We start from the raw sequence: 21,548 nt of genomic DNA, 5'->3' as shown, positions 1-21,548 counted from the left end.
CTCTGAGTGAAATTTATATGTAAGATTTCAGTGAGTATTAATTACACATGAAGGTTGCAGGGTCTGCATTATTCTGTTAATAGGATCTTCAGGAAAAAAAGACAGGTCTGACACAATGCATTAGATTTGTTAAAGGACCGATTTTTAATTAGTTTTAACTGATAAGTTAATTAATGAATTTGCAAATACATACCCAGGACATGTATTCGATATTCAAAACGCAGATGCTGGGATTTTGCAGGGAATACTCTTTAAGAAAGAGATTGTGTGCCTGCCTGAAGTGCAAAATTCAACATAGCCATAACTACGGATCCCTAAATAGTGATTTCCATAATTACACAATTAAAGCAGAAAGACTCAATTTAAGGCATGCAAATATTCTTAATTCTGCTCTGCCATGACACTGTAAAGAAGAGACAGATGAATCTGATTATGGGCCCAGAAAGCTACAATTCCGCTCTAATACTCAGTCGATGGTTGCGTGTTATGGCAGAGTGGAGTTAGGATTTTCTCAGTGAACTGCATGCACGTCTTTTAAGTACAACTTTAACTTTCAATTTCTTCCATTTATACTACTTAGCATGGGGATAACTGCAAATCACTTTAATCTAATTTACCCCCAAATAGTGATGATACATCTCTCAGTATAAACTCCTTCTTAACATAACATCTCTCTAGGAATATCAATACCACATACGATTTTTCAATTAAAGCAGAAACTCAACCTTTTCTGTCTGAGGAACGTTTTGTTATCTTTTTCTAAGCTTACAGCACCTGATGTGTGGATAAAAAATCCGTCTTCTGGGGATTTTCAGCTAAATCTATTATTTAAATCCCGTTTATTAAGGTTCTTTGCTTCAGTGTCTGAATTTTCTTGGACACCTTTTTCCTGCCAAATACAATCCTCGGCATAATGCACATCCTGAGCCATACCCCAAGCACACAGCCCTGCCGCCTGTGCAGCCGGTGTGCACGTGCCAACCCTGAACGTCTCCTGGGCCAGGCTGACTGCGCCCGGGGGCTTCATCCACGCAATGGGATGTTCTCCTTCAGTCCGGCATGTATTTCCCGGATGAGGCAGAGCTGCTCGAGCTCTGCTCGCAGCCCTAGGACCCAAACATTGCCTCCTGTGCAGCCCCCGGGAGGGCAGATGGGCTCCAAGCATCCTTCTCCCATAAAGGTAGGTGGCCAAGCGCTTTCAGCTGCCACCCCATCAGGTGGACCCACAAGTGGGGATCTGCTGCCATTGCACCTCCAGATAAAGGCAGGGTAGATTCCCGCGCTGGGAGGTGGCTGTTTCATTATGTCAGAGGCAGAAGGAAGCTCACTGTTGTAGCAATAAACCGCTCACCATCAGCAGAAATGTGTTGTACGGCCATTAAAGAGTGGGTAAGAGGTGCCCCACGGCTTGGGATTTTATTGCTTTGCAGTTTGCTCTGGAGAGTGTCGTGTTTATACAATCTTAATGCTTTCAAAACCAAAGGTTTCTTTTTTTATATAGGTAAAATGCACGCTCACTTGCTTATAAATGCTCCCACATCCTCGTGTTTGCTCCTGAAATTCAGCTGCGTCCTGAGATGTGCGCAGCTCTGGCCTCTTCACAAAACCGCTCAGAACAGGGGGAGCAAAGCACCATGCGCATCTGAAATCATGCCATCGGCTCCGCAGTCTGAGGCTATGGCTTTCACCGGATTTCCCCAGGACAGAGGTTTATCGTCATCACCCAAACAGAGCCGATCTTAGCGACTCAGCCGCTGTGATTTCTGAAGAGGCTTTGATGCAAATGAAGAACTTGTTAATCATCCTGCAGGGAGAAGTATTGGACCTAAAACTGTATGTTTTTGGGACTCCTGTTCCACACAGCTTGTTATTTGATGCGTTATTGGTACCAACCCATTGCAGAGAGCATCAGTCTGTGTTGGATATAAGATCACTGCAGACTCTTTAGAGGGACCTGTAGGCACTGACAGTGAGTCCTCAGAGCACACACGGTCCCGGCAAAGGAGGGGACGAAAAGAATCACAGCTAGAAAAGGAAGGAGCAGTTCAGTGCTGACAAGGACAAATACAATCCAACGCTTCCTTTTATATAACCGTTGGCAAACATTTCTGATGAGCTTTAATGCCTCAGAGTGAAGCAAATAGACAGCACTGGGGTCAGGAAGAGTGAAGTGGGGATTTTTGTTTTTTGCTGGTCTCACAAATATCTTTGCAGATAGCGGTGATTATAAATAGTCCTTTTGCCGTTTCCTGATTGTGGTTTGCCGACGCTGCTTTATTTATGGCAGTGCATGAGAAGCGTTCAGCATTTTGCCCCGGCACGGGGCTTGACTTCAGCGGTTCGGACGCAGAGTTCAAACTTAAAGAGTGGGCACTGAAACAGAGGGATCCCCCGCGTCCTGTCAGGGTAACCTTTGGTGCAGGTGAGCAAGCGCTGTGGTGGGACTAAGGGGATCGTGAGCTCTAGATTTACTTGAGCAGACTGCTATCAATAATTTTCTCCTCCAGACTATTGAGCACGTACCCCGCAAAGAGGCTCCTCGCCAGAAACAGCACAAGTGCCTTATGCAGAATCCTCATCACCTCGCCGGGCTTCGCCTCCAGTGCGTCACAACGTTACCCTCAGCTACACTTTTGCAAAATGGAGTCCGCTGTGCTCTGTAAAACGGTTTCCAGGGGCTAAGAGGCATCTCCCCGACTCACTCACCCAACAGCCTTCTCCTATTACCAACATCTTTAACGCAACAGCTCAAGCAGAAGTCTACGCTGCAGCACGGAAACTCCCAGGGTGCTCCATCGCCTCACGATAGATGCAGTGCGGGCTGTGCCACTCGTACAGAATAGAAACTATTTGTGCTGCCCGCCTTAAAAACACGCTAGGGTAATACAAGATTATCAAGGTTGTAGAACAAGGCCTCGTACATATGTGTGTTATGACAATCTTTAATCATATTATCACATTGGTTTATTGCAGCTGAGACCCTACCTCCTCCAGCACACGGGAGGTGGGTTCCTACCAGGAACGTACTCCTGGTTCCTACCAGGATGGCATTCCCAGTCTGCAATGACTACAGAGCTTCCTTGGGAGTGGGGAAGCATTGCTACTGCCCCATTTCACAGGTAGGAAAGCAGACAGAGGCCACCGAGTCACCTGTGGCAAGTCCGGTGCCGTGCAGACACTGAGGTGCCAGGAGGAATTCAAGGCTTCCAGGCTGGGAATCCTGCGGAGGTGTGAGCACTGCTGTGCCCTCCACCCACAGCCACCGGGAACTGGGATAAGAAGAGAAAAGAGATTGATCTTTATTGGAAAGTCAGGTTTGAAATGTGGTGGGGAGACCTCCCGGCTGGAATGGGCCTGTCAGTAGTTGTCACCCAATGAAGGTCTGAGGGCACTAAAAAAGTTAGGATATGGGTTTTCAGGCTCTGGTCACTGATCATGGGGAAGTTTTGAGAGATAAAGCAAAAACTGGGTACCAGTTTTTGCTGGGTGCCCTGACTGGGTACCAGTCAGGACAGAAGAGCCCACCGAATGCTACCGGAGTGGCAGCCTGGCACAGCTGAAACGTCTGTCCCTAACATGCAGGAGAAAAGGCCACCTCATCATGGGAGACTTCAGCCTGAGTGACATGATGGATATCTCATCCTGCCAGGATTAAAACATCCTTGGAATTCCTTAGACCTCATCAATAGAAATTTCCTAGCTCAAAATGTCTCAACTTACAGAAATTCTGCATTTAGACCTCACCCCGACAGAGGAGAACGGGCTGTTCTTCAGGCAGAAGGGGTCACCACTTGATGATATTTATGTGCAAACAGCATGAAATCCATGCTCAGCAGTAGAAACACACGCTGGTTTTTGAGGGACAGTTTCACAAAGCCAAGACCAACCAGCAGCCAAGTCCCTTGGGAGGAAGGCTTCAAACTCCAAGATCTGACCAAGAACTGGCAACTCTCTCCTGCGGGGCCCCAACCCCACCACCCAGCACGATGGCTGCGTTAGTTGGACAGCCAAAGCAGACTGCAAGGCCATTGAAAAAATACATATGAAAAAGACCTGGTTGGTGTCTCTGGCAGTTTGCTGGTTGCTGCTCAATTCCTGCATCTGTTCTGTGTCCACGATCAGAAGAAATGGGAGAAGGTCTGGGCTGAGGAAGCTTGGAGAGCTCAAATACTGCCCTTCCAGAGGGAAGACCCCAAAGGAAGGCAAAGGGATGATTTACCTACACGGCTCATGGACAGGGGATGGCAGGAGGCTCTTCCACGTCACAAACGTACCGAATGGGACCCAAGCAGGGTTAGGCTAGACGTGAGTCACGGTTTTGTCTTTCAGCAGTGGAGGTGATGAATGGTTGGCCAAGTCACCATGAGTTGTGATGGGTTCTCCATAGCTGAAGACGCTTAAAAGCACGCCGTGACTGCTCGAAATGGGCCCTTAGACATGATAGTACACAGAGGGGTGGAGATCTTTTCTCCGGGCTTTGACTTCAGGAAGGAGGGCAGCGAGCAGGTTTCCCAAAGGCTGTTGAAGGTATCTCTATGCACCTTCTCATCCTGCAAACTCCACGTCGAAATGGCATTTTTTCCCAAACCTCCCTCAAACTATATTATTTGTTAAACACCCTATTTTGCTTTATTCTGGTCCACGGGGGATTCCTTCTGGCTCTTCTTCATGCCGACACTGGGGGTGAAAGAGCCTCGTGAGTGGTTTTTGCCTCTTGACTTCCCACATCCCTTCTAAGCTCATTCGGAAAACATCTTGCCTTGCCCAACGTCTCCACCAATTCCCCTGCCCCTTTGTTTTTATTTAGCTCTGTAATTACATTATCTGACTGTACAGCGTTTTGGAATGAAATCTGCATGAAAGATATTAAGAAAAATAAATTTGTGTTTTGCAATATCTTTGAAGCTATCTTTAGTCTGGGCAAACAGAACAAAATCAGCGTTCGACTCTCCGCACATTTGTAGCTTTGTGGAGCTCTTGGGAAAGAGGGTTTCACGGGCCAGGGCAGGGAAATCCGTGAGTTCAGATTATTTTATTAATACTATTAATAACTATTTTTGGCAGTGCTTCACAAGGGAAAAAAAACACCAGGTATGCACGCGATGTAATTATGTTTACAGTTAATGCTGTATGTTTTCCACAGGAAGAAAAGCGCCGTTTTTTCTTTTTGGAGGAAAATAGCAAAGTTTGCTGGGCAGCAGTGAGCGTCGTGAGCACGTGCCAAGGAAAAGCTCTTTGCGGAGGGAGACGGTGTCGGGATGAGTTTCACACAAGGATGGGGGAAGACTTTCCCCCGTTCTGCAGCGTGGCGAAACGGCTCTCAGAGATGGGGGGACAGCAGCATCTGGCAGCTTCGGGGCTAAAAGGACAGGCTGTGCTTTGGACGAGGGGCGTGCTGCGGGGGAAGAGGAAGGGGAGAGCTGGCAGGGGCGATGCTGCCCGGACCCTTCTGCCGCTCCCGTCCGCCCCATCACACCCCGTTTCCCCGCGGGTCCCGCTTCGCCCCTGGGCCCTCCGCAGGCCCGCGCCCGATGGCGGTGGCTCAGCCACCACGAGGGACGGCCGTCCCCTCCCCGGGGCCGGGGGAGACTCGGGGGTGCCGTGCCGGACCCCGGGCTCCCGCCCCCGCTGCAGCCCGCCGGGCTTTCGCCCCCCGCCCCGGGCCGAAGGCCGCCTCGACGCCCTCGGGGCCAGGCCGGGGACGCAACAGGCGAGGCGGGGGGCCCGACCCCGGCGCTTTTGCCCGGGCTTCCCGGGGCCGGGCTGCGGGCCGGGGTCCGCACACCCCCCCCCCCCCCCCTCCCCCGGCCCGCGTCGCCCGCGCGGGGCCACCCCACGGGGGGCGCCGCGGCGGCGGCCCCACGGCGCGGAGCGGCCCCGCGCCCGCCGGGCGGCGGCGGCGGCGGCGGCCGGGGCTGGGCGGCCGCAGCGCGGCGGTGCCCGGCGCGGGGCCGGGCCGGGCCGGGGCCGCGCGGGGGCGGAGGGCAGCGCGGGGCCGGCCGGCGGCGCGGCGCGGCTCCCGCGCTGGGCCAGACTCAGCCCCTTTCTCCCGCCGCCGCTGGCTGCGAGCGCGCTGCGGCTGGAGCTGCCCCCAGAGCGGCTCGTGATGGCGGCGGCGGCGCGGGCTCGGCAGCGGGAGGCGCCCGCCCAGCCCTGCGCGCCGCGCCGCTAGCGGCAGCGCCTGTGCCCGCGGCGGCCGCCCCGGCCCATGCCCCCGGGGGGAAGGGGGGCTGCAGCAGCCCGGCGAGCCGCCCACCCGCGCAGCGGGGGCATCGCCCCCACTCGCCGCTCCTGGGAGGGCGGAAAGGAGGCAGCGGCGGCGGCGGCGGCGCCGGCATTGTGCGCGGCGGATCGCAGGCCCCGGCGGCGCGGGGCTCGCCTGCCTCCCGCCCCAGCCTCATGAACCAGCCGGACGGCTCCGCTCCGGCGGCGGCGGCGGCGACGGGAGCGCAGGTACGCGGCGGCCGGGCGGCGTGTCCCCCGGGGGGAGGCGGAGGGAGCGGGGAGGAAGGGAGGGAGGGCGGCAGCCGCAGCCGCCCCGTCGCGGAGCCCCGCCGGCGGCGCTTTGGCGCAGTGCGCGGGGGGCGCCGCTGGGGCACGGCCCCCCGGGCCCCCGCGGCCCGCACCGGCCCCGCCGCCCCCCTCGGACCGGGGCGGAAAACAAAGCGGCGCCCAGCAGCCATGTCGGCGGGGACGAGCCGCCGGCCGCGGCCCGGCCCGGCCCGGCGCCCGCACCCCGGCCCGCCCGCCTGCCCCCGGCCTGGCCCGGCCCGGCCCGGCCCGGCCCGGCCGGCCCCGCGCTCCGGGCCCGCCGAGCTCCCTCTCGCCGCTCCCCCGCTCCCCTTCTCGGGGCTTTTTCTTTTTTCTTTTTTTTTTTTTTTTTTTCCTCCTTTCCCTTCTCTAATTTTCCTCCCGAACGGTAGGGTTTTTTTTTTTTTTTCCATTAAAACGACGCCACCTAGAGGAGACTATTTCGTAAATAAAAAAAAAAAAAAGAAATTAAAATTGAAAAAAAAAAAAAAGAGGAAATATTCTGCTATTTCTTATTTTTCAGGAAAGTTGGGGCCGGCGGGGCGGGGCCGGGGTCCCCCCGCCGCAGCCCCCCCCGGCTCGCCCCGCAAATTTCATTTTTGTCCCTTTGGAGGCAAAGCCCGGCTAATATGTAAATGAAAATTAAGCTGGAATTTGAATGAATTCAGGTTTCCCCCCCACACCCCCCCCACCCCGTTTTCTGGAGGAAAACGGAGGCTGGGAGCAGCAGAGTGCTCGAAATGAAAGTAATTCAAGTTTGAGATGGGCACCCCTGGATGAGCTGCAGTAAAATGATTAGTTGGGAAAGTGGGAGAATTGCTGTTACGGAGCAATTATGAATTGTACTTCATTGTAATTTTGAACTTGTGCAGTACGCTGTGCCAAAACTGATTTTTTTGCTGCAGTGCTTAAAGTTATTTGTTTCAAATGAGGAGTTTTGCAGGAAAATTAGAGCATAGAAAATTTGCTGTGGACACACCCAAATTTTTTTTTTTTTTTTTTTTGGTGATTTTGGATTTCATGCAAAACTGCTCTTAAACAATGAGGTTCTAAACACAGTCCAGGAAAACACGAGGACAAGCAAAATTAAGAGTCGAATGTCAGTTTTATTTTTGAATTTCTTGGCTTTTCTGATGGTTTCTCCTGGCATAATTAAAACATAGTTTCCAGCATTTAATTTCCTACTTCTTTTGTAAAGAAAAAAATTTCCATAGTAGGGTTTTCAGGTTTTTTTTTCCTTCTTTTTTTAAACACACACACTGTAACAACTCCAGATACTGTGGATCATAGAAATCTAGTATTTACACAGGTTTATTATAAGGTCCGCCATGATATTATGAATATGCATAATTAACAATATTGTGAAAAAATAATTGCAGATTTAGTGATTTTGATTTTTTTTTTTTTTTGTGTAACCAGTAAAACTAAAGTGCCTTTAAAGGGCTCAGCCATGATATTTTTCACAATTTCAAAATCCTTTTTCTCCTTGACTCTTACTATAAAGGCTTCCAGGAGTTTGACTTGGAAATATTTTTTTTCATAATTTTTTTGGTTTTGTTTTTTTTTAACATGCTGTTACGTTCCTATTATTTTGCTGTTACGGGGTGCCTGCGAGTTCTGGACTGTGCACACACTGGTTTATTATTGTAGGGTTGCCCTTGAATACTGGGGTCTTGGTATTGATCTTTTTAAAAATAAATAACAAAAGAGCACTGAAACATGCATTGTTTCAAGAAAAAAGCAATATAGGAGAGATACATGGCCTTTCCACCCAAAAGTGGGGGAGGGAGAGGAAGGGAAAGATTAGGTCAACATTGAGTTTTACCAACCTTGACACAGTCTCCTCTCTAAAATGGGGACAAAATAGCAAGATGGCTGGCTCCACAGCTGCAGCAGTTTTTTTTTTTTTTTGAAAAAGGCATTTTTAAATTTTGAACTCAGAAGTGAGTTTCTGGAGCTGCCGGGCACCCACCCGCAAATGCTGAAATCCAAGCACTTAAAAAAAAATTAAATTTCAATCCGGAATGAATTTTTAAATCTGAATCTCAAAGCCCTGAAAAGTTTTTTTTTTTTTTTCTGTTTTGATTTTTATTTCACTGTAACTTGATATTTGCTTGAAATTAGGCAGGAGTGGCTGGTGAATTCAGGGTTCTGGGGCTGTTTTTCACCCTCCTCCCCTGTATTTGTTTCACGTTTTGTGTTGCTCAAAGAGGGGGGGCGACGGAAAAAATTTGCAAAGCAGGATAACTCTTGGGTGGAGGAGAAAATACTCTGAAATGTCAACTTCATATTTTTATTTTTGCATTTATCCCCCCCCCAGCCCCCCTGAAAAGGACCCACCCTCTTCCTGAATCTTTTTTAGCAAATAATGAAGTGAATACCACGGTGACAGACCAGCAGTGGTGCAGTTAGAGTGGGGTGGCACATGTGGGTCAAAATTACAATGCTCTAAATTGGATTAAACAATCCTGGAGAATATTTTCTTCATGGTTTCATCCAGGAAGCTTTAACGTGGTGGCTTTTCCATATTCTTATACTCCAAGAATTCCCTTCCTTGAGCTGCACCCCGTAACTTTCACTTACTCTATGATTATACCCAAAGAAACTGTTTAGCTGTAATTTATTTTTTTTTTTAAGGTTTCATACATTTTTTCCAAACTGAGATCTTTCGATGCTGCTTTTTCTCTGCCTAGCCCCACACCCTCACCCCGAGATTTGGGGAGCAACACCATGGCCGTGCTTTGGGATGGGGGGACGCATTGATGGGTGCTACATTTTAAGTACAAATAATGACATATATTCAATTTTGGGTCACAATGACAACAGTTTACAGTTGTATCTTTAAAGTTTATCATGTTATTCTAATATGGAGGAATTGAAACTTGAAAGGCTCTAGTTTATATCTGTTTTAACCTGTTTTCAGCTGTTGTGGGAATAAGTGAATTTTCTGTCGATATTTGAAATGGGTTTGCGTGTTGCACATCTCCTCTGCAGAGATGAAAATGCAATGCCATAGTACTCGGCTGCAACTTGTGGGGATGCTGTCATACCGTAGGTGTGCGTACCGCAACCTTTACAATCTTTAACTCTGTGTATATCAGTTTCTTTTAAACAACGGCTTCCATTATATGTTCCGCTGGTGATGAAAAGCTACGCTGGAGGTTATAATGGATTTCTGAATCTAACCTTTCTGTGTGCCGATGTCCTTCCAGGAGAAACCTCCTCCTGCTTGAAAAATTTGTCATAATTTTTCATTGCAGTCTGCTTTCAGGGCGATTTCTTTTTTTTTCTTTTTTTTTTTTTTTCTTTCTGGAAAGTTGATCAATATTTATCATTTTAAAAATTGCTGTTTGGCAGCCTGGAAGGGGGAGGGGGAGGAAGGGAGCCCGGCAGAGCGATACCAACAGATTTCTTGTGACATAGCTGAAATGTATATTTTAAAAAAGGAAAATTTCAAGTACCTCATCCTCAGTGAGGATAAAAATAGACATATTTTCATCCCTGGATGAAAATAGACATAATATTATTAAAGTAGTAGATAATATTTACACAAGCGCCATATAAAACCTTAGGATGCTATTCGCATAACTCCAGAATAATTTAAATATATATTACTGCCATAATGCAACGCTGTGAATAGTTCGGTTCACGGGTGCAGTCACGTGGCCTTGGTGATGCACAGTCAAGTTTGCAATTATGCAAGTGCGGTAGTGAAATTAGTGTTCTAAAAGTTAGATTAATTTGATTTTTTTTTTCTTTGGGTTGAAGCCTGCTGTAAGGCTCGTGCTGACACAGATTCAGGATTTGGATGCTGTGCCTGTTGAAGGATTGAGACCTTTCCACCGCGGCGTGGTGGGGCTCGGTCCCTGGTGCTGGCTGCTGGGCTGGTCCCGGCTGGTCCTGGCGGCACAGCTCCCCATGGCACAGCTCCCCTCGGGGGAGCTGGCTCTGGGTGGGGGGGTGGCGTTGGGAATCGTACCTTTCAGGGTCCCTGGTGTTGCGAGTTGAGCCGCCGGCTGTCTCAGCTTGAGCATCTTGGGCATTGCTCAGATTTCGGAAATGGCATGGTGCAGGCGTTATCCACGTAGGGGAGCGCGTGGTCGCCCAACCCAGGTAGCTTCTGGGGGGCTCCTTGCGTGGGTGAAGCGTCTTGCACATGCAGAAGGGTTTGCCGGATCCCGCCTTGACCTGCTGGTATTACACAGGGTGCTACAGGTTGCTCCAATTCACGCTCAGATCCACGTAAGCAATTATTTGCGTGCTGATCGTGCTGGGGTCTTTCAGAAAGAAAATGCCATAAAACGGACAGGGTTAGTCCTGCCTGCAGTCGTGGGGAGCTGCCCATCAACGGGACTCTTGTCAGAGGTGCCGTTTGCAGGGTTAAGCCCTATTTGTACATAAGGTGCCAAGCGGGGACACAAAGGGGAGGGCGAGGGGAAGAGGTGCCGGGGCAGGGACTGCGAGTGCGGCTGGAGGTTGCGGTTGCTTTTTGGTAAGGGACACGAGTAAATGGCACCATGAGATATTTATTTGTTGTAATTTCTAAATTTCTGAGCAGTTAAAACTCTAGCGTTACATATATTTAGAATTTTGCATTTATGGATTTAGTTTGGCCATACCGTGTTTTCTGGGGAAGAAGTTTCTAATTTTTAGAGGTCTTTTATGGATTAATTGCTAGTCATCTGCCTCCTTTTTGCTTTTGTTTGGTTCCTTGAATGTCTCTTGATTATTTTGTACTATGTGATGCCAATTTAGTGGTTAACTAGTATGCAAACTACATCTGGACGTGTTGACTTTGCATTAACAATCATTGATTTGTCTGGAGCAAGGGAATAGAAATGAATGATGCTGTTTACCGTGGATCGTATATGAAAAATAACCATTTGCGATGTGTCTTTCATCAGTGGCACATGGCTCTGGTGCAACTTGTCACAGCAGCTCTGCCTTGTCGGCAGTCGTGTGAGAGCTGAATTTTTAAGCCACGGCACCAGGAGTGGGAAGAGGGACCTGGGAAGGCAGCGGCACGTGGTGTACGGTGAAGGGGTTGGCTACGTGCCCTGCCTGGGAGAGGCACGGCACGTGGCTCCTGGTTACCTTGGTTAGCTCTGGTGACAGTGGGAGTGGGGTAAAGTTGTAGCAGAAAGGGAGTGGAGAGAAATTAATGTATATAATATATAACAGATGTAATATCATATCTAACATACAATACACAACATATATATATGAGAGAGATTTTCACTTGGGACAAAATCAAGAGGATGCAAAACTTAATAATTGTAAATAACAAGCAGTGGATCGAGTCCATGGCTGGCTTCAGCGACAGTTGGTTCTCCGCAAAGCCTGTGGCCACAGCGGCGCGGTTGGCTCTGGCTGGAGCAGTTTGGTGCCTCCCATCCCCACCTCGTCTTAGGGAAGCTGAGATGCATCCGTAGCTGCTGCACATTCAGGTGAGTCGTGGGATGTAGGAGGCATTGGTACGTGCTTGTGTCTTCTTTGGAAGAAGGGAAGGGCTGGAGGAGATGCCCTTTCTGTGGAGCAGGTCCCTTGCCAAGACACATGCGTGCTGGAGACATCAAAGCTGGCATGCCCCACTCCGTGGACAGGGTGTTTATAAAGGCAGGGTTGCTTTCCATTGGTTGATGTTGGATATTTAGACCTTGAATCTATCCTCCTGTAGTCCTGGACCTTATTTGCTGTCTCCTGTTGAGCGCTGCCGTTGCTGTTGGTGGGACTGTGGTGCTGTGTGAAGCTGAGCGTGAGCGCTGGTCTTCCTTTTGGGCTGGGGTCAGCAGCCTGGGCTCTTCCCGCACAGAAGTTGCTTTGCTAGGCTTTGAAATGTGCATGTGCTGGTTGGATACCAAAATGATGGACATAGGTGATCTCCTGTAATGCGGGTTTCGTACACTGACACTATTAAGTCTGTAAACGCATGTGGAGGTGCCGGGCAAGCAGCGTGATGGCTTTTCTGAGTTACTTGGGTTTTACTTATTTGAGTCTTTGTTGCTCCCAAGGTGAGCAGTGTAAGATGTGGCAGAAAAAAGAGGTTAAGTAGAGAAAATCCTCCTCCATACTCTTTGAAAGTGCAACCGCAAAGAAGTTTCTTATTCAGAGAGGTGTTTTTGGGGAAGGATATATCATTGAGGTTACAAGTTGTGTAGAAGTGATGTTAGCAGATTAGACTCTGTACCCCTACTTAAACCACCTCTGTACCCATATAGAAGAGTTTTTGTGCTCTACCTTTTTTAGATTTTTTTGGCAATTGAATGGCAGTTAGCTCAGGTTCATTGACCAGTCTGTGAATGCTCGTGCCAGCATGCTGGAAACCTTTGCTCCGACTGGGATGCTGCGTTAGGCGGCTCGGGGAGCGGAGGCAGTGTGTGGGGGCACAGGGCGCGTCGTGCCTCCCCTGGGGAGGTCGAACCAGCTGAACCCCCGTGCTTGTGCCTGCACGGGTGTGGATGGACCCGGGTGACTTTTGGACGAGGTCAGGGCAGGGTTTCAGACTTGTGGTTGATGGAGTTGTGCTGCCTCTGGAGAAGCTGGAGGCCACGCGGCACATTTGGGGTGAAACTGCGGAGCTCTGGGTTGGCCTGGCAGGGCTGGCTGGTGGGGGGCTGCGCACGCCCCCACGGCTGTCCCCATGCGAAGGGCCTGGGGCCGCCTTGCGTGATGCTTTTCGGTGGTGGGACCGGTGTGACCATACTAATTTGTCTGCTAGGGTACCTCTTCTTGGGCGTCTTTCTCCTCTGTCTTTATTTCTCTCACCTGTATTTCCAAGGCACTCTTCGGTGTGCACTTAGAAAGGTTTAGCTGGTGTACTGTACCTGCAAAGATTTAATTATATAGGCAAGGCCTTCTTTACTTGTAATTTACAGTACTCCTGTTCATTTCACATCTATATTTGGCTGGCATAATGTGAAAAACAAGGCTGGAAGTGGAAAAGCAGCAACTGGAGATTTTGCCTGCGCCGATAACGGGTTGACACAGGGAAACACAAACGTCGGTGTGTGGAGCAGAGGCTGGGGGCTGCCGAAGCCGTCGAGGAGTCGCCGTATATATGAGGGATCAATACGTGTGTCTACATATTTGTGCATATGGACGTGTCTGAAAGACTCATCGATGCAGAGTGCAGATCTCTGGTGAGTCTGGGATGCTGCGTGAGCTGTTGGGTCTGTACCGGCAAGGGGCTCAGCAGCGCTTGGGTCAGATAACACAGGAGCTCAGTGAGCCGTCGGTATCCTCTGTACTGTTTTAGAAATCAGGGATGTTATCACACAAGGTTCAATATCTCAGCAACTGATAGAAGTGAGAACAGCCGTGTTTGTCAGACCTTTCCCTTGGCAGTGAGCTGAGCAAGGCTCTCACTCAACAGCTGCGACGGGCTAAACGTGGTCGCGTCCTGGTGCTGGTGCCCCGTGGCACCGCTGTGTTTCCAGGGTCTTCAGATTTTAATACTTGTTGTGATTTCATTTTACTAGATACACTCAGGCAGCAAGTAATTTTTTGAAAGTTAATTTTTTCCTCTGTGTGGGCGTAGGTATCCTTTCCTGCCCAAAAATAGCAGCAGAAGTGAGTTTTCAGTAGAAGTTGGGTGTGCTTGCGTTGAAGGCCCGTCATTTAGGTTCTGCTTCCAGTATGTTGAGAACAATTTTAGTACAAGTATTTAATTGCTTTAGACCTATTTTTAGAAGTATTAAACCTCAGTTTTGAAAACTCTGCAACCAAAGCCAACAGCTCTGCCGGTGCAGGAGAGCCAGGAGGGGAACCTGGAGGAAAACCCAAAGCGATGTGGGTTGCCCCATTGGGAGCAGAGCGTGGTCGTGGTCCTTGGCCAGGGCTTGGGGCACTGCGGAGCCTTTGGAGTGCACACTTGAAATGGAGTTGTCTGTATTTTGGTGAAGTTTTTTTTATTACTATTCTAATTACTTGGCTACACAAGGGGAGAATTAATGAAACCCTATTTCAGCAGATTTGTACAATTTCTTATATTAAGTCTGCAGTCTGTTGGATGTAGTTTGGAAACTGAGCTGAGAGCATCCCGGTGAAGAGCGTGCAGAGGGCCCCGGTAGGTCCCTAGCTTGAAACCAAGAACAGCTACTGCTTTCTGGGTGTAAATCTGTCACTTGAGGGCTGATGTGCTTTAGTCTGTGGGCTGCAAATCCTGAGCTTTTACCAACATTTGTGATATTTGTCATTTTGAAGGTGGGAAGGGAGGGTTGTAAGGACACAGGATAATTATTTGCTGGAAGCGAAATAGCTTTTTGAATTTCTGTATGCATTCTTGAAACCTGTGTAGGGAGGCACGGCTGCATTTGGATCGGGCTGGTAGCAGAGGGGATCTGAAAATCCCCTTGGGAATCAGCGGGATTTCTCTTTGCGATCAGGTGATGCCATCGACACGAGCCCACGTGGGCCTCTTGAGATGCTCGGGTGCATCCTTTGGACGACAGTGGTGGCAGCGACACCGGGGGACGGGTTGGGACCTGGCAGTCGGTGGCCCTGGGGTTGCCGGGTGGGTGCTTGGCGGTGGGCATGAGCTGGCAGGACCGGTGCAGGCTGGCAGGGCTGGGGCTGAACTTCGCCAGTGAAGGAATTAATAATTGAACACCAGGAAGACTGTCCCCGGGTGAGTTTCGACTCTGTCATGTTTAGACTGCTTCGGGGCATGTGGCTTCAGCTATCTGGTTATGGTTAATACTACGACGCATACTACATATTAACTCCGAGGGAGGGATATTTTTACCTTCTTATCTGTCTTTATTTTAGAGGCCTATAAATTTGGCTGGTTGGCGATAACAGCAGTTAGAATTAGCGTTTCTCCTTAATTGGGTTTGTTAGGACCCTGCCGAAGAGACAGCCTTGGAGGGGGACCCTCTCTGCCGCGAACTGGAGAGGACACTGGGCGAGAAATGAAAAATGCAAATGTATCCAAATAATTGCATTAGATGGAGGCAAAATATATCCGGAGCGAGTTTGCAAGGTCCAAGTTGTATTGCACGTGGTCTGAGAGCAGCCATGCAATTCCGGCTCCTGGAAGAGGCTCGCAGACGTTGGAGGGATGGAGGCACGAGTCCCTGGAGCATCCTCAGTGGAAATAGTGGTCCCGTTCGTAAAAGAGAAAAAACACCCCAAAATCGAGAAAAATAACAGACCCTTTTCCTGAAATCTTGCATGTATTTAAATTTTTGGGTTTTTTTTATGCCTTAGTCTTAATTGGTTTAGTTGCTACAAAATAGATTGGCTTACAAAATAGATTCACTGAGAACGCTCCATTTGCTTTTGGTTTCTGATAAGGTCGGGGAGATAGAGTCACACGTTGCAAATGTTTGTTTGCCTGACTCGTAAATGTTTGTGCTTTCCTCCTTTTATGGAGAGCTCTTTGGCCGTCCTACTCCAGCATCAACAGTGTTTGTGATCGTAGTTCATTATGTGATATTTAAAATGTATAAAATGAAATGTTCCTGTCTACTTTAAGCAGACATATGTCTACATTTTACAAATTAACCTAATTAAATATATATGTAGAAATGTATGATATTCAGCTCCTAGCATAAGGTACGCAATTAGCATCCATGGAGCCAGGAAGGAATTTTCCATTTGTATCTTGACTTTTCCTCATAGGATGTGTGGTTTGGGGGTTTTTAATTTTTTTATTTTTTATTTTTTTTATTTTCAGTGCTTTAATTTTTGTTCTGCTTAGGAATTCACTTAGGGAGCAGTCCTGCAGGGATTTAGGCTTGTGGTTAAATTTCCCCACAAGTAGCTTTGACTGAAGTCAGTAAAATGGTACCTAATTCCTGTGCTTCAGCCTACCCCTTGGACTCTGCAGGACAGAAGGATTTTGTTCTGTTAAGAAACTATTATCATGAGCAAAATATCATTCTGGAGGAAAAATGGCATTAGAATATTTACATTTTTCAAGCCTCTTCCTTCCTCCCACCCAAAAATAGCAAAAAAAAAATTATCTGTCTCCTCTGGATTTATGTAATTTTCAAGTGTTTGGCCAACGTTGTTTCCAAAACACACCGTCCCTCTACCTTAACTCTCGCTATGGCAAGAGAGCCCTTATGCAATAAATACAAGAAATATATTCCATTAACACGTGCTTTCATTTAGAAATATTCTGGCACCAGGAATAATACATTTTAGTTTCTTTTCTGACAAAGTGTTGGGTTTTTTTTTTTAATATTTAAAGTTTGATCATGTTATAATAGTTTGTTATATAAATAATCATTTGGTCTGTTTTGCATATCAATAGTTGATTCCATTTTATTCACAAAAAGCCTTTTTTCCCCCCATAAACATCTCCACTGTTCCATCCCAGAAAGTACTCTTTCTTAGCAAAACCAACGAACTAAATGACGTTCCCAGCTCAGCTATTTTAATGATCCCACAAACCCAAAAAAGCAGTAGGAAATTTTTCAAAAGCAAACTGCAGAAATGTTTTTTTGGGGACATCATAACTTTTAAACTTTTTGATCAATTATTTTTGTTAGATTTTTCTGAATAGGCATCACAGTGAGCTGTAAACTCAAAGAATTTGGGACTGTTCTTTCTTTCTGGAGATAGTTTAGGGGTTTCAAATGTGACCCAAAGCTGACTCGAAGAGCATTTCCCAGCAAAGCCGAGGACCCAGCAAACACGCTGGCTCCATTACTGATTTCTATGTGAGAACTATTAATAATTCTGCATGGGAAGGTGAGGTGTTGGATCATAACCATTTTTCCCCTCTTGGACACCTCTACGAATCCATCCTCCAGTATTTTCCTTCGACTTTCTGTGTTGCCGCGTTACCCCGTCTCTCTAGTCAAGGCAGAGGAAATTTTGCTCTAAGCCACGGCTCCAGCTCTGTCCCTTTGCAGGAGCTCTCTGCTCCTCTGCTGTCTCAGGTTGAGGTCATCGGTTTCTCCTACCCTCCCTAGAAGTTTTTGTGCCCTCTCCCTTACCGGGGATGCCTTTGTCTATGAAGTGCTGAAGCCGTCAGCAGCTTTGGTTCCCACTCCTCCATCACCAGATGTTGAGTGGTGACTGACTACATAAATTAGAAGAAAAAAACAGTATTGCAAACTCTTTTCTGGGTTTTCTTGCGAGCTTGCGGCCTTGCCAGCAAGCTCTGCAGGGCAGGAGCTGTCTTATATCCACCCCCTGTGTAAGTCCAGGTATGGGACAGATGATTTACTAATAATAGCTTTATTTTCCACTCTGGCAGGTATAGCATCCAGCTGTTTCTTTCTCACGTCTTCTTCACAGTGCTGTGCCCACCCTTTGGAAGCTCCTTGTGTCTTCTCCCCAGGATGTGCTGCAGCCCCTTGTTATGTGGATTTTCAGTAGCCTGGTGTTACTGACCACCAAGGCGATGATTTGATAATTGCAGCGTCTGCAATTTATTTAGGCAAATAGGAGCACGAAAAATATTTGCTTTCCCTTGCTTGCGGGGTTTATTTTTGGGGTTTAGCTTTGTGCTTTGGGAAGCAACAACAAGCTCTCCTGCGTGCCCCTTCTCCCTGCCCGTCCCTGGGGCCCGGCTCCTCGGGGCTGCTCGTGGCCACCCCGTACACGCCACGGGAATTGCTCTCGCTGGATCGCTCTAGCCACCCTCCTTTGCTTCCTTTCTTCCCACTTTATTTCTGCAGTTGCTTTCGAGGTGGGCGCACCAGAACTATGCACAGTGCTATGGACGCAGCTTTATGCATCGGCACATCTTCTGTTTCTGTACTCATAATTAGTTGTTGCCTTGCTGGCTACCGTCGAACGCCATGCTCGCACTGCTGGAGAAGTGCCCTCAGTGTGTCCTCGACTGCTTTTGTGAATGCTAATGTCTAATTTAGATGCCCTGATTTTGTGTATGTTGTTGTTTTTCCCCCGGCGTATTCCTTTCTCCAAATCTTCCTTGGTGCATGGAGCAGATGTCTGCAGGACCCCGCTGTGATAACGAACTATTTCTGCCCTTTATTTTCCATCTTTTAATCAGTTGTTAATCAATGAGATGACTTCTTACTTTATCCTGTGCATATGAAAGTATTGTGAGTATACTTGCCGCAAGAGCCTTCGTAGAGGAAACTTGTCTCAGGCTTTTTGGAAATCCAGGTATGCTACACTGCTCACTCACCCTTTTCTGCTTGCACATTGACTCTTGCCAACAGTCCTCATAGCTCAGTGAGTCATGACTGGCTACAGAAGCCATATTGATTCCTGGTGTTCCTTTTTTATTTGTGTGAACACTGGTTTTTAGTTTGGTTTTTTCTTTAATTGCTGTTTGTACCAATTTTTCTGCTACAAAAATGAAGTTCTGTGGTTTTGTAGTTCCTTGGATCTCTTCTGTAGCTCTTCTAAAATGGTGGGATCACATTCATTACTTTCTGGTTCCTAGGTACTGAGGTTGATACCAGTGATTTTGTGGTAGCTAGGTAGTTTTAATAGCTTAATGTCTTTTGGACTTTCGGATGGATACTGTCTGGCCCTGTAGACTTTTTTTTTGCTGTTAATTTTGCTAGGCAGGTCCGCATCTTTTTCTGGTTGCCCTGCAGTTTGAGGCAGATACTCGGCTCATTCCTGATGAAGGAAGGGGCCAGGAGGGGAATTGCTGCGCCCTGTCACAAGTGAGGACTGGTGCAAAGAAGTTGGGTTTTTTATCCTGTGGTTTTATCTTTCTTCAGTGCTTGATTTATACCAGAATCTGGCAGACTTCTGGTGCGTGTGTGTTTGAGTTTTTTTTTTAATTAGGTTTTATTCCTTCAGCGACCTGTTTCTCCAAATCTTTTTCTGGATTGGCTTTTTACAGCTTTGAGTGTAGCTTCCTTGAGTTTGCTACACTTAATCAAGTGTAGTAAATCGTAATTTTGATTTCTTTCTGAGGGTGTCTTTTTGTTTCTAATGGCCTTTTTCACTCTGCTGTTAAACTATGCTTATTTGTTTAACAAGCCCCCTTTGGCAGGTGATCACCATCTCCTCCAAGTGCTCCACCTCAACTGCAAGCCCTTTTAGCTGCTCCATTAACACTCTTAGCACATTTTCCTGGGTAAGTATCCTTTTCTTTCGTTAAGTGTTAGCATAATGGACTTTTTTGTGTTCTGAAGACTTGTGGGTTTGGCTGCGTGGTGGGCTCTACAGCAGGGCTGGGTTTTGGCGGTTATCTCTTGAGTCGCATCTGTGCTGCCAGCCCCGGAGGGTGCAGGAGCAGCAGGGCTGGGGGTGGGCTGGGGGGCCGCGCAGAGCCCCTGCGGCCCCGGCCGTGCCTGGTGTCCTGCTCCTGCTTGTGCCAAGGCCCGTTGTCCGTGAGCAGCAGGGCAGGACCCCCGCCCAGCCGCGCTCCCGTCCTGCCTGGGGCCTAGAGCGTCATTTCTGCATCGAACCTGCTTTCGCATCTGCAAGTCTCTGGGGGATCCACTGGATTCTCCTGTTACCGAAACTGTATTTTCTGCCTTGGCAGAGACCTGCAGCCTCTCCGGTATTCCTTGACGTTTTGAGCATCCTTCGGTGCTCACCGATGCTGGAGCTGTACCCTGCCGTTCCCGGATGGGCTTCCAGTCTGTAAAGGTTCTCTGCTGCCTGCCAACATAATAGTCACGTGTAGTTTATTGGGCTGCGCTTTGCTTCTCTGTCAACACAGCTCCATCATTCCTACATAATTTGGGTATGGACTGTAATGCCGTGAGTCTTTTGTTTCCTACCTGAATTTTTATAAAGTTTTTCAGGGATACAGTACATTTATGACCTCATCAATAGAAAATGCTTCACTTAAACTGGATGTTCTCCTACCCTTGTTTGATTTTCTCAGGGTTTAGTTTAAATAGGCCTTTATATGCTGGCATCTGTTTTCATTTTGGTTTTGATGGCGTCTGGCTTTCTTGTAGGGGCTCCGTCCCCTTTGGCGTAAGCCCTCCTGCAGATCACACCTTGCAGCCCTCTTGACCTGCCTGGCCGGGCAGGTGGGTCCTGGTGGGATTTCACAAAAAGGTACCATGTGGGTCCTGAGGTTTACTTCTTCAGGATCTGTTCTCTGTGTCATTCACAGGTGCTTTTTAGCAAAGGATGGTCTCTGCCATGAGATGAGAACCGTAGTCTGGGGTTAAAATTGTTCTAAAACTAGGATGTAGCTTGTGTTGTGCAGGACCCTGAGCTCCCCTCTCCTGCCTCCTCTCCCGCTGGCCACCCTCCCGCGCGAGCGGGCTGAGCTCACGTGCGAGCCTGGCAGCACTGCGCTGGTGAGAATTAAAAAAGAAAAAAAGGAAAAAAAAGGGGGAATAATAAAAGGAAGAGATGACAGTTATCCTTGAGTTAGAAGTTATCAAGTGCAGAAAATTGATAAAGGAAGTTAAAAACACAAGGGAAAAAATCTGTGACTGTCAGTGCAAGGAACAGTAAGAAAGTATTTGTATTGGGAACAAAAGAAATTCTAATAATGGTTTGTGTAGACTTATCACGACTGAGGAGAGGTAAAATGCATAATAAAGCAGAAAAAACTAGACATGTTTAATAAATACTGCTGTTCCCTATTTGTAAGGAAGAGGTATGATACTCTTGCAGCCCGTGTGCAGCAGAGCTTCCAGGTCCAGCGTTACCCAGGGCGGGTGTTGAGCAGAGGCTGAGAGGTGGGAGCGTTTTCCAGCCGGCGCGTGTGGATGATGTTCACTGGGACTCCTGCGGGGTCTGGCCATTGGGTTTCCATCTTTTTTTTTCTCCTGCAAGAGTTAGATATAGTGAGAATATTCCAGAAAAATTGGTGAATGCTGCTGTTGTGCTGTCTTAGCCTGACATCAGTCTGGGGACAGGGACTGACAAAGCAAAGGAGTGCACAAAATGTAGGGGAGGAGGTGACGGGAATATCAAATTGGTTCTTTAGCAGAAGTGATGGAGGATGTGTCGTTTGCCAAGTTGGCAAAATGTCTGTTTTGGTGTCATGCACCAAAACACCCTCTGGTAGCATCAAGCTGATGTGAAACAGGTTGTGAAACGGGGTCTTGGACGACCACATGCATGGCCAGTGGCCCCACGGGGTCCAGCTCCACAGTGCTGGG

At 48.2% G+C, this 21,548-nt stretch overlaps 1 protein-coding gene across 5 annotated transcripts in view; it reads left to right on the top strand.

The window, feature by feature from the left end:
• The first annotated feature begins 6,262 nt into the window (after positions 1-6,262).
• The window catches only part of ZNF618 (zinc finger protein 618), a 162,248-nt gene continuing 146,962 nt past the window's right edge, over positions 6,263-21,548 (top strand). For all 5 annotated transcript variants that reach the window (XM_075519928.1, XM_075519927.1, XM_075519925.1 and 2 more), the window contains exon 1: positions 6,263-6,453. In XM_075519928.1, the coding sequence (XP_075376043.1) occupies positions 6,400-6,453 (54 nt within the window). In that variant the 5' untranslated portion in view covers positions 6,263-6,399. The remainder of the gene's footprint in view (positions 6,454-21,548) is intronic.

This window comes from Mycteria americana, chromosome 17 (genome assembly GCF_035582795.1).
Source record: "Mycteria americana isolate JAX WOST 10 ecotype Jacksonville Zoo and Gardens chromosome 17, USCA_MyAme_1.0, whole genome shotgun sequence".
NCBI lineage: Eukaryota > Metazoa > Chordata > Aves > Ciconiiformes > Ciconiidae > Mycteria > Mycteria americana.
The sequence above is the reverse complement of the archived record's forward strand: the minus strand, read 5'-3'. Positions and strand labels throughout refer to the sequence as shown.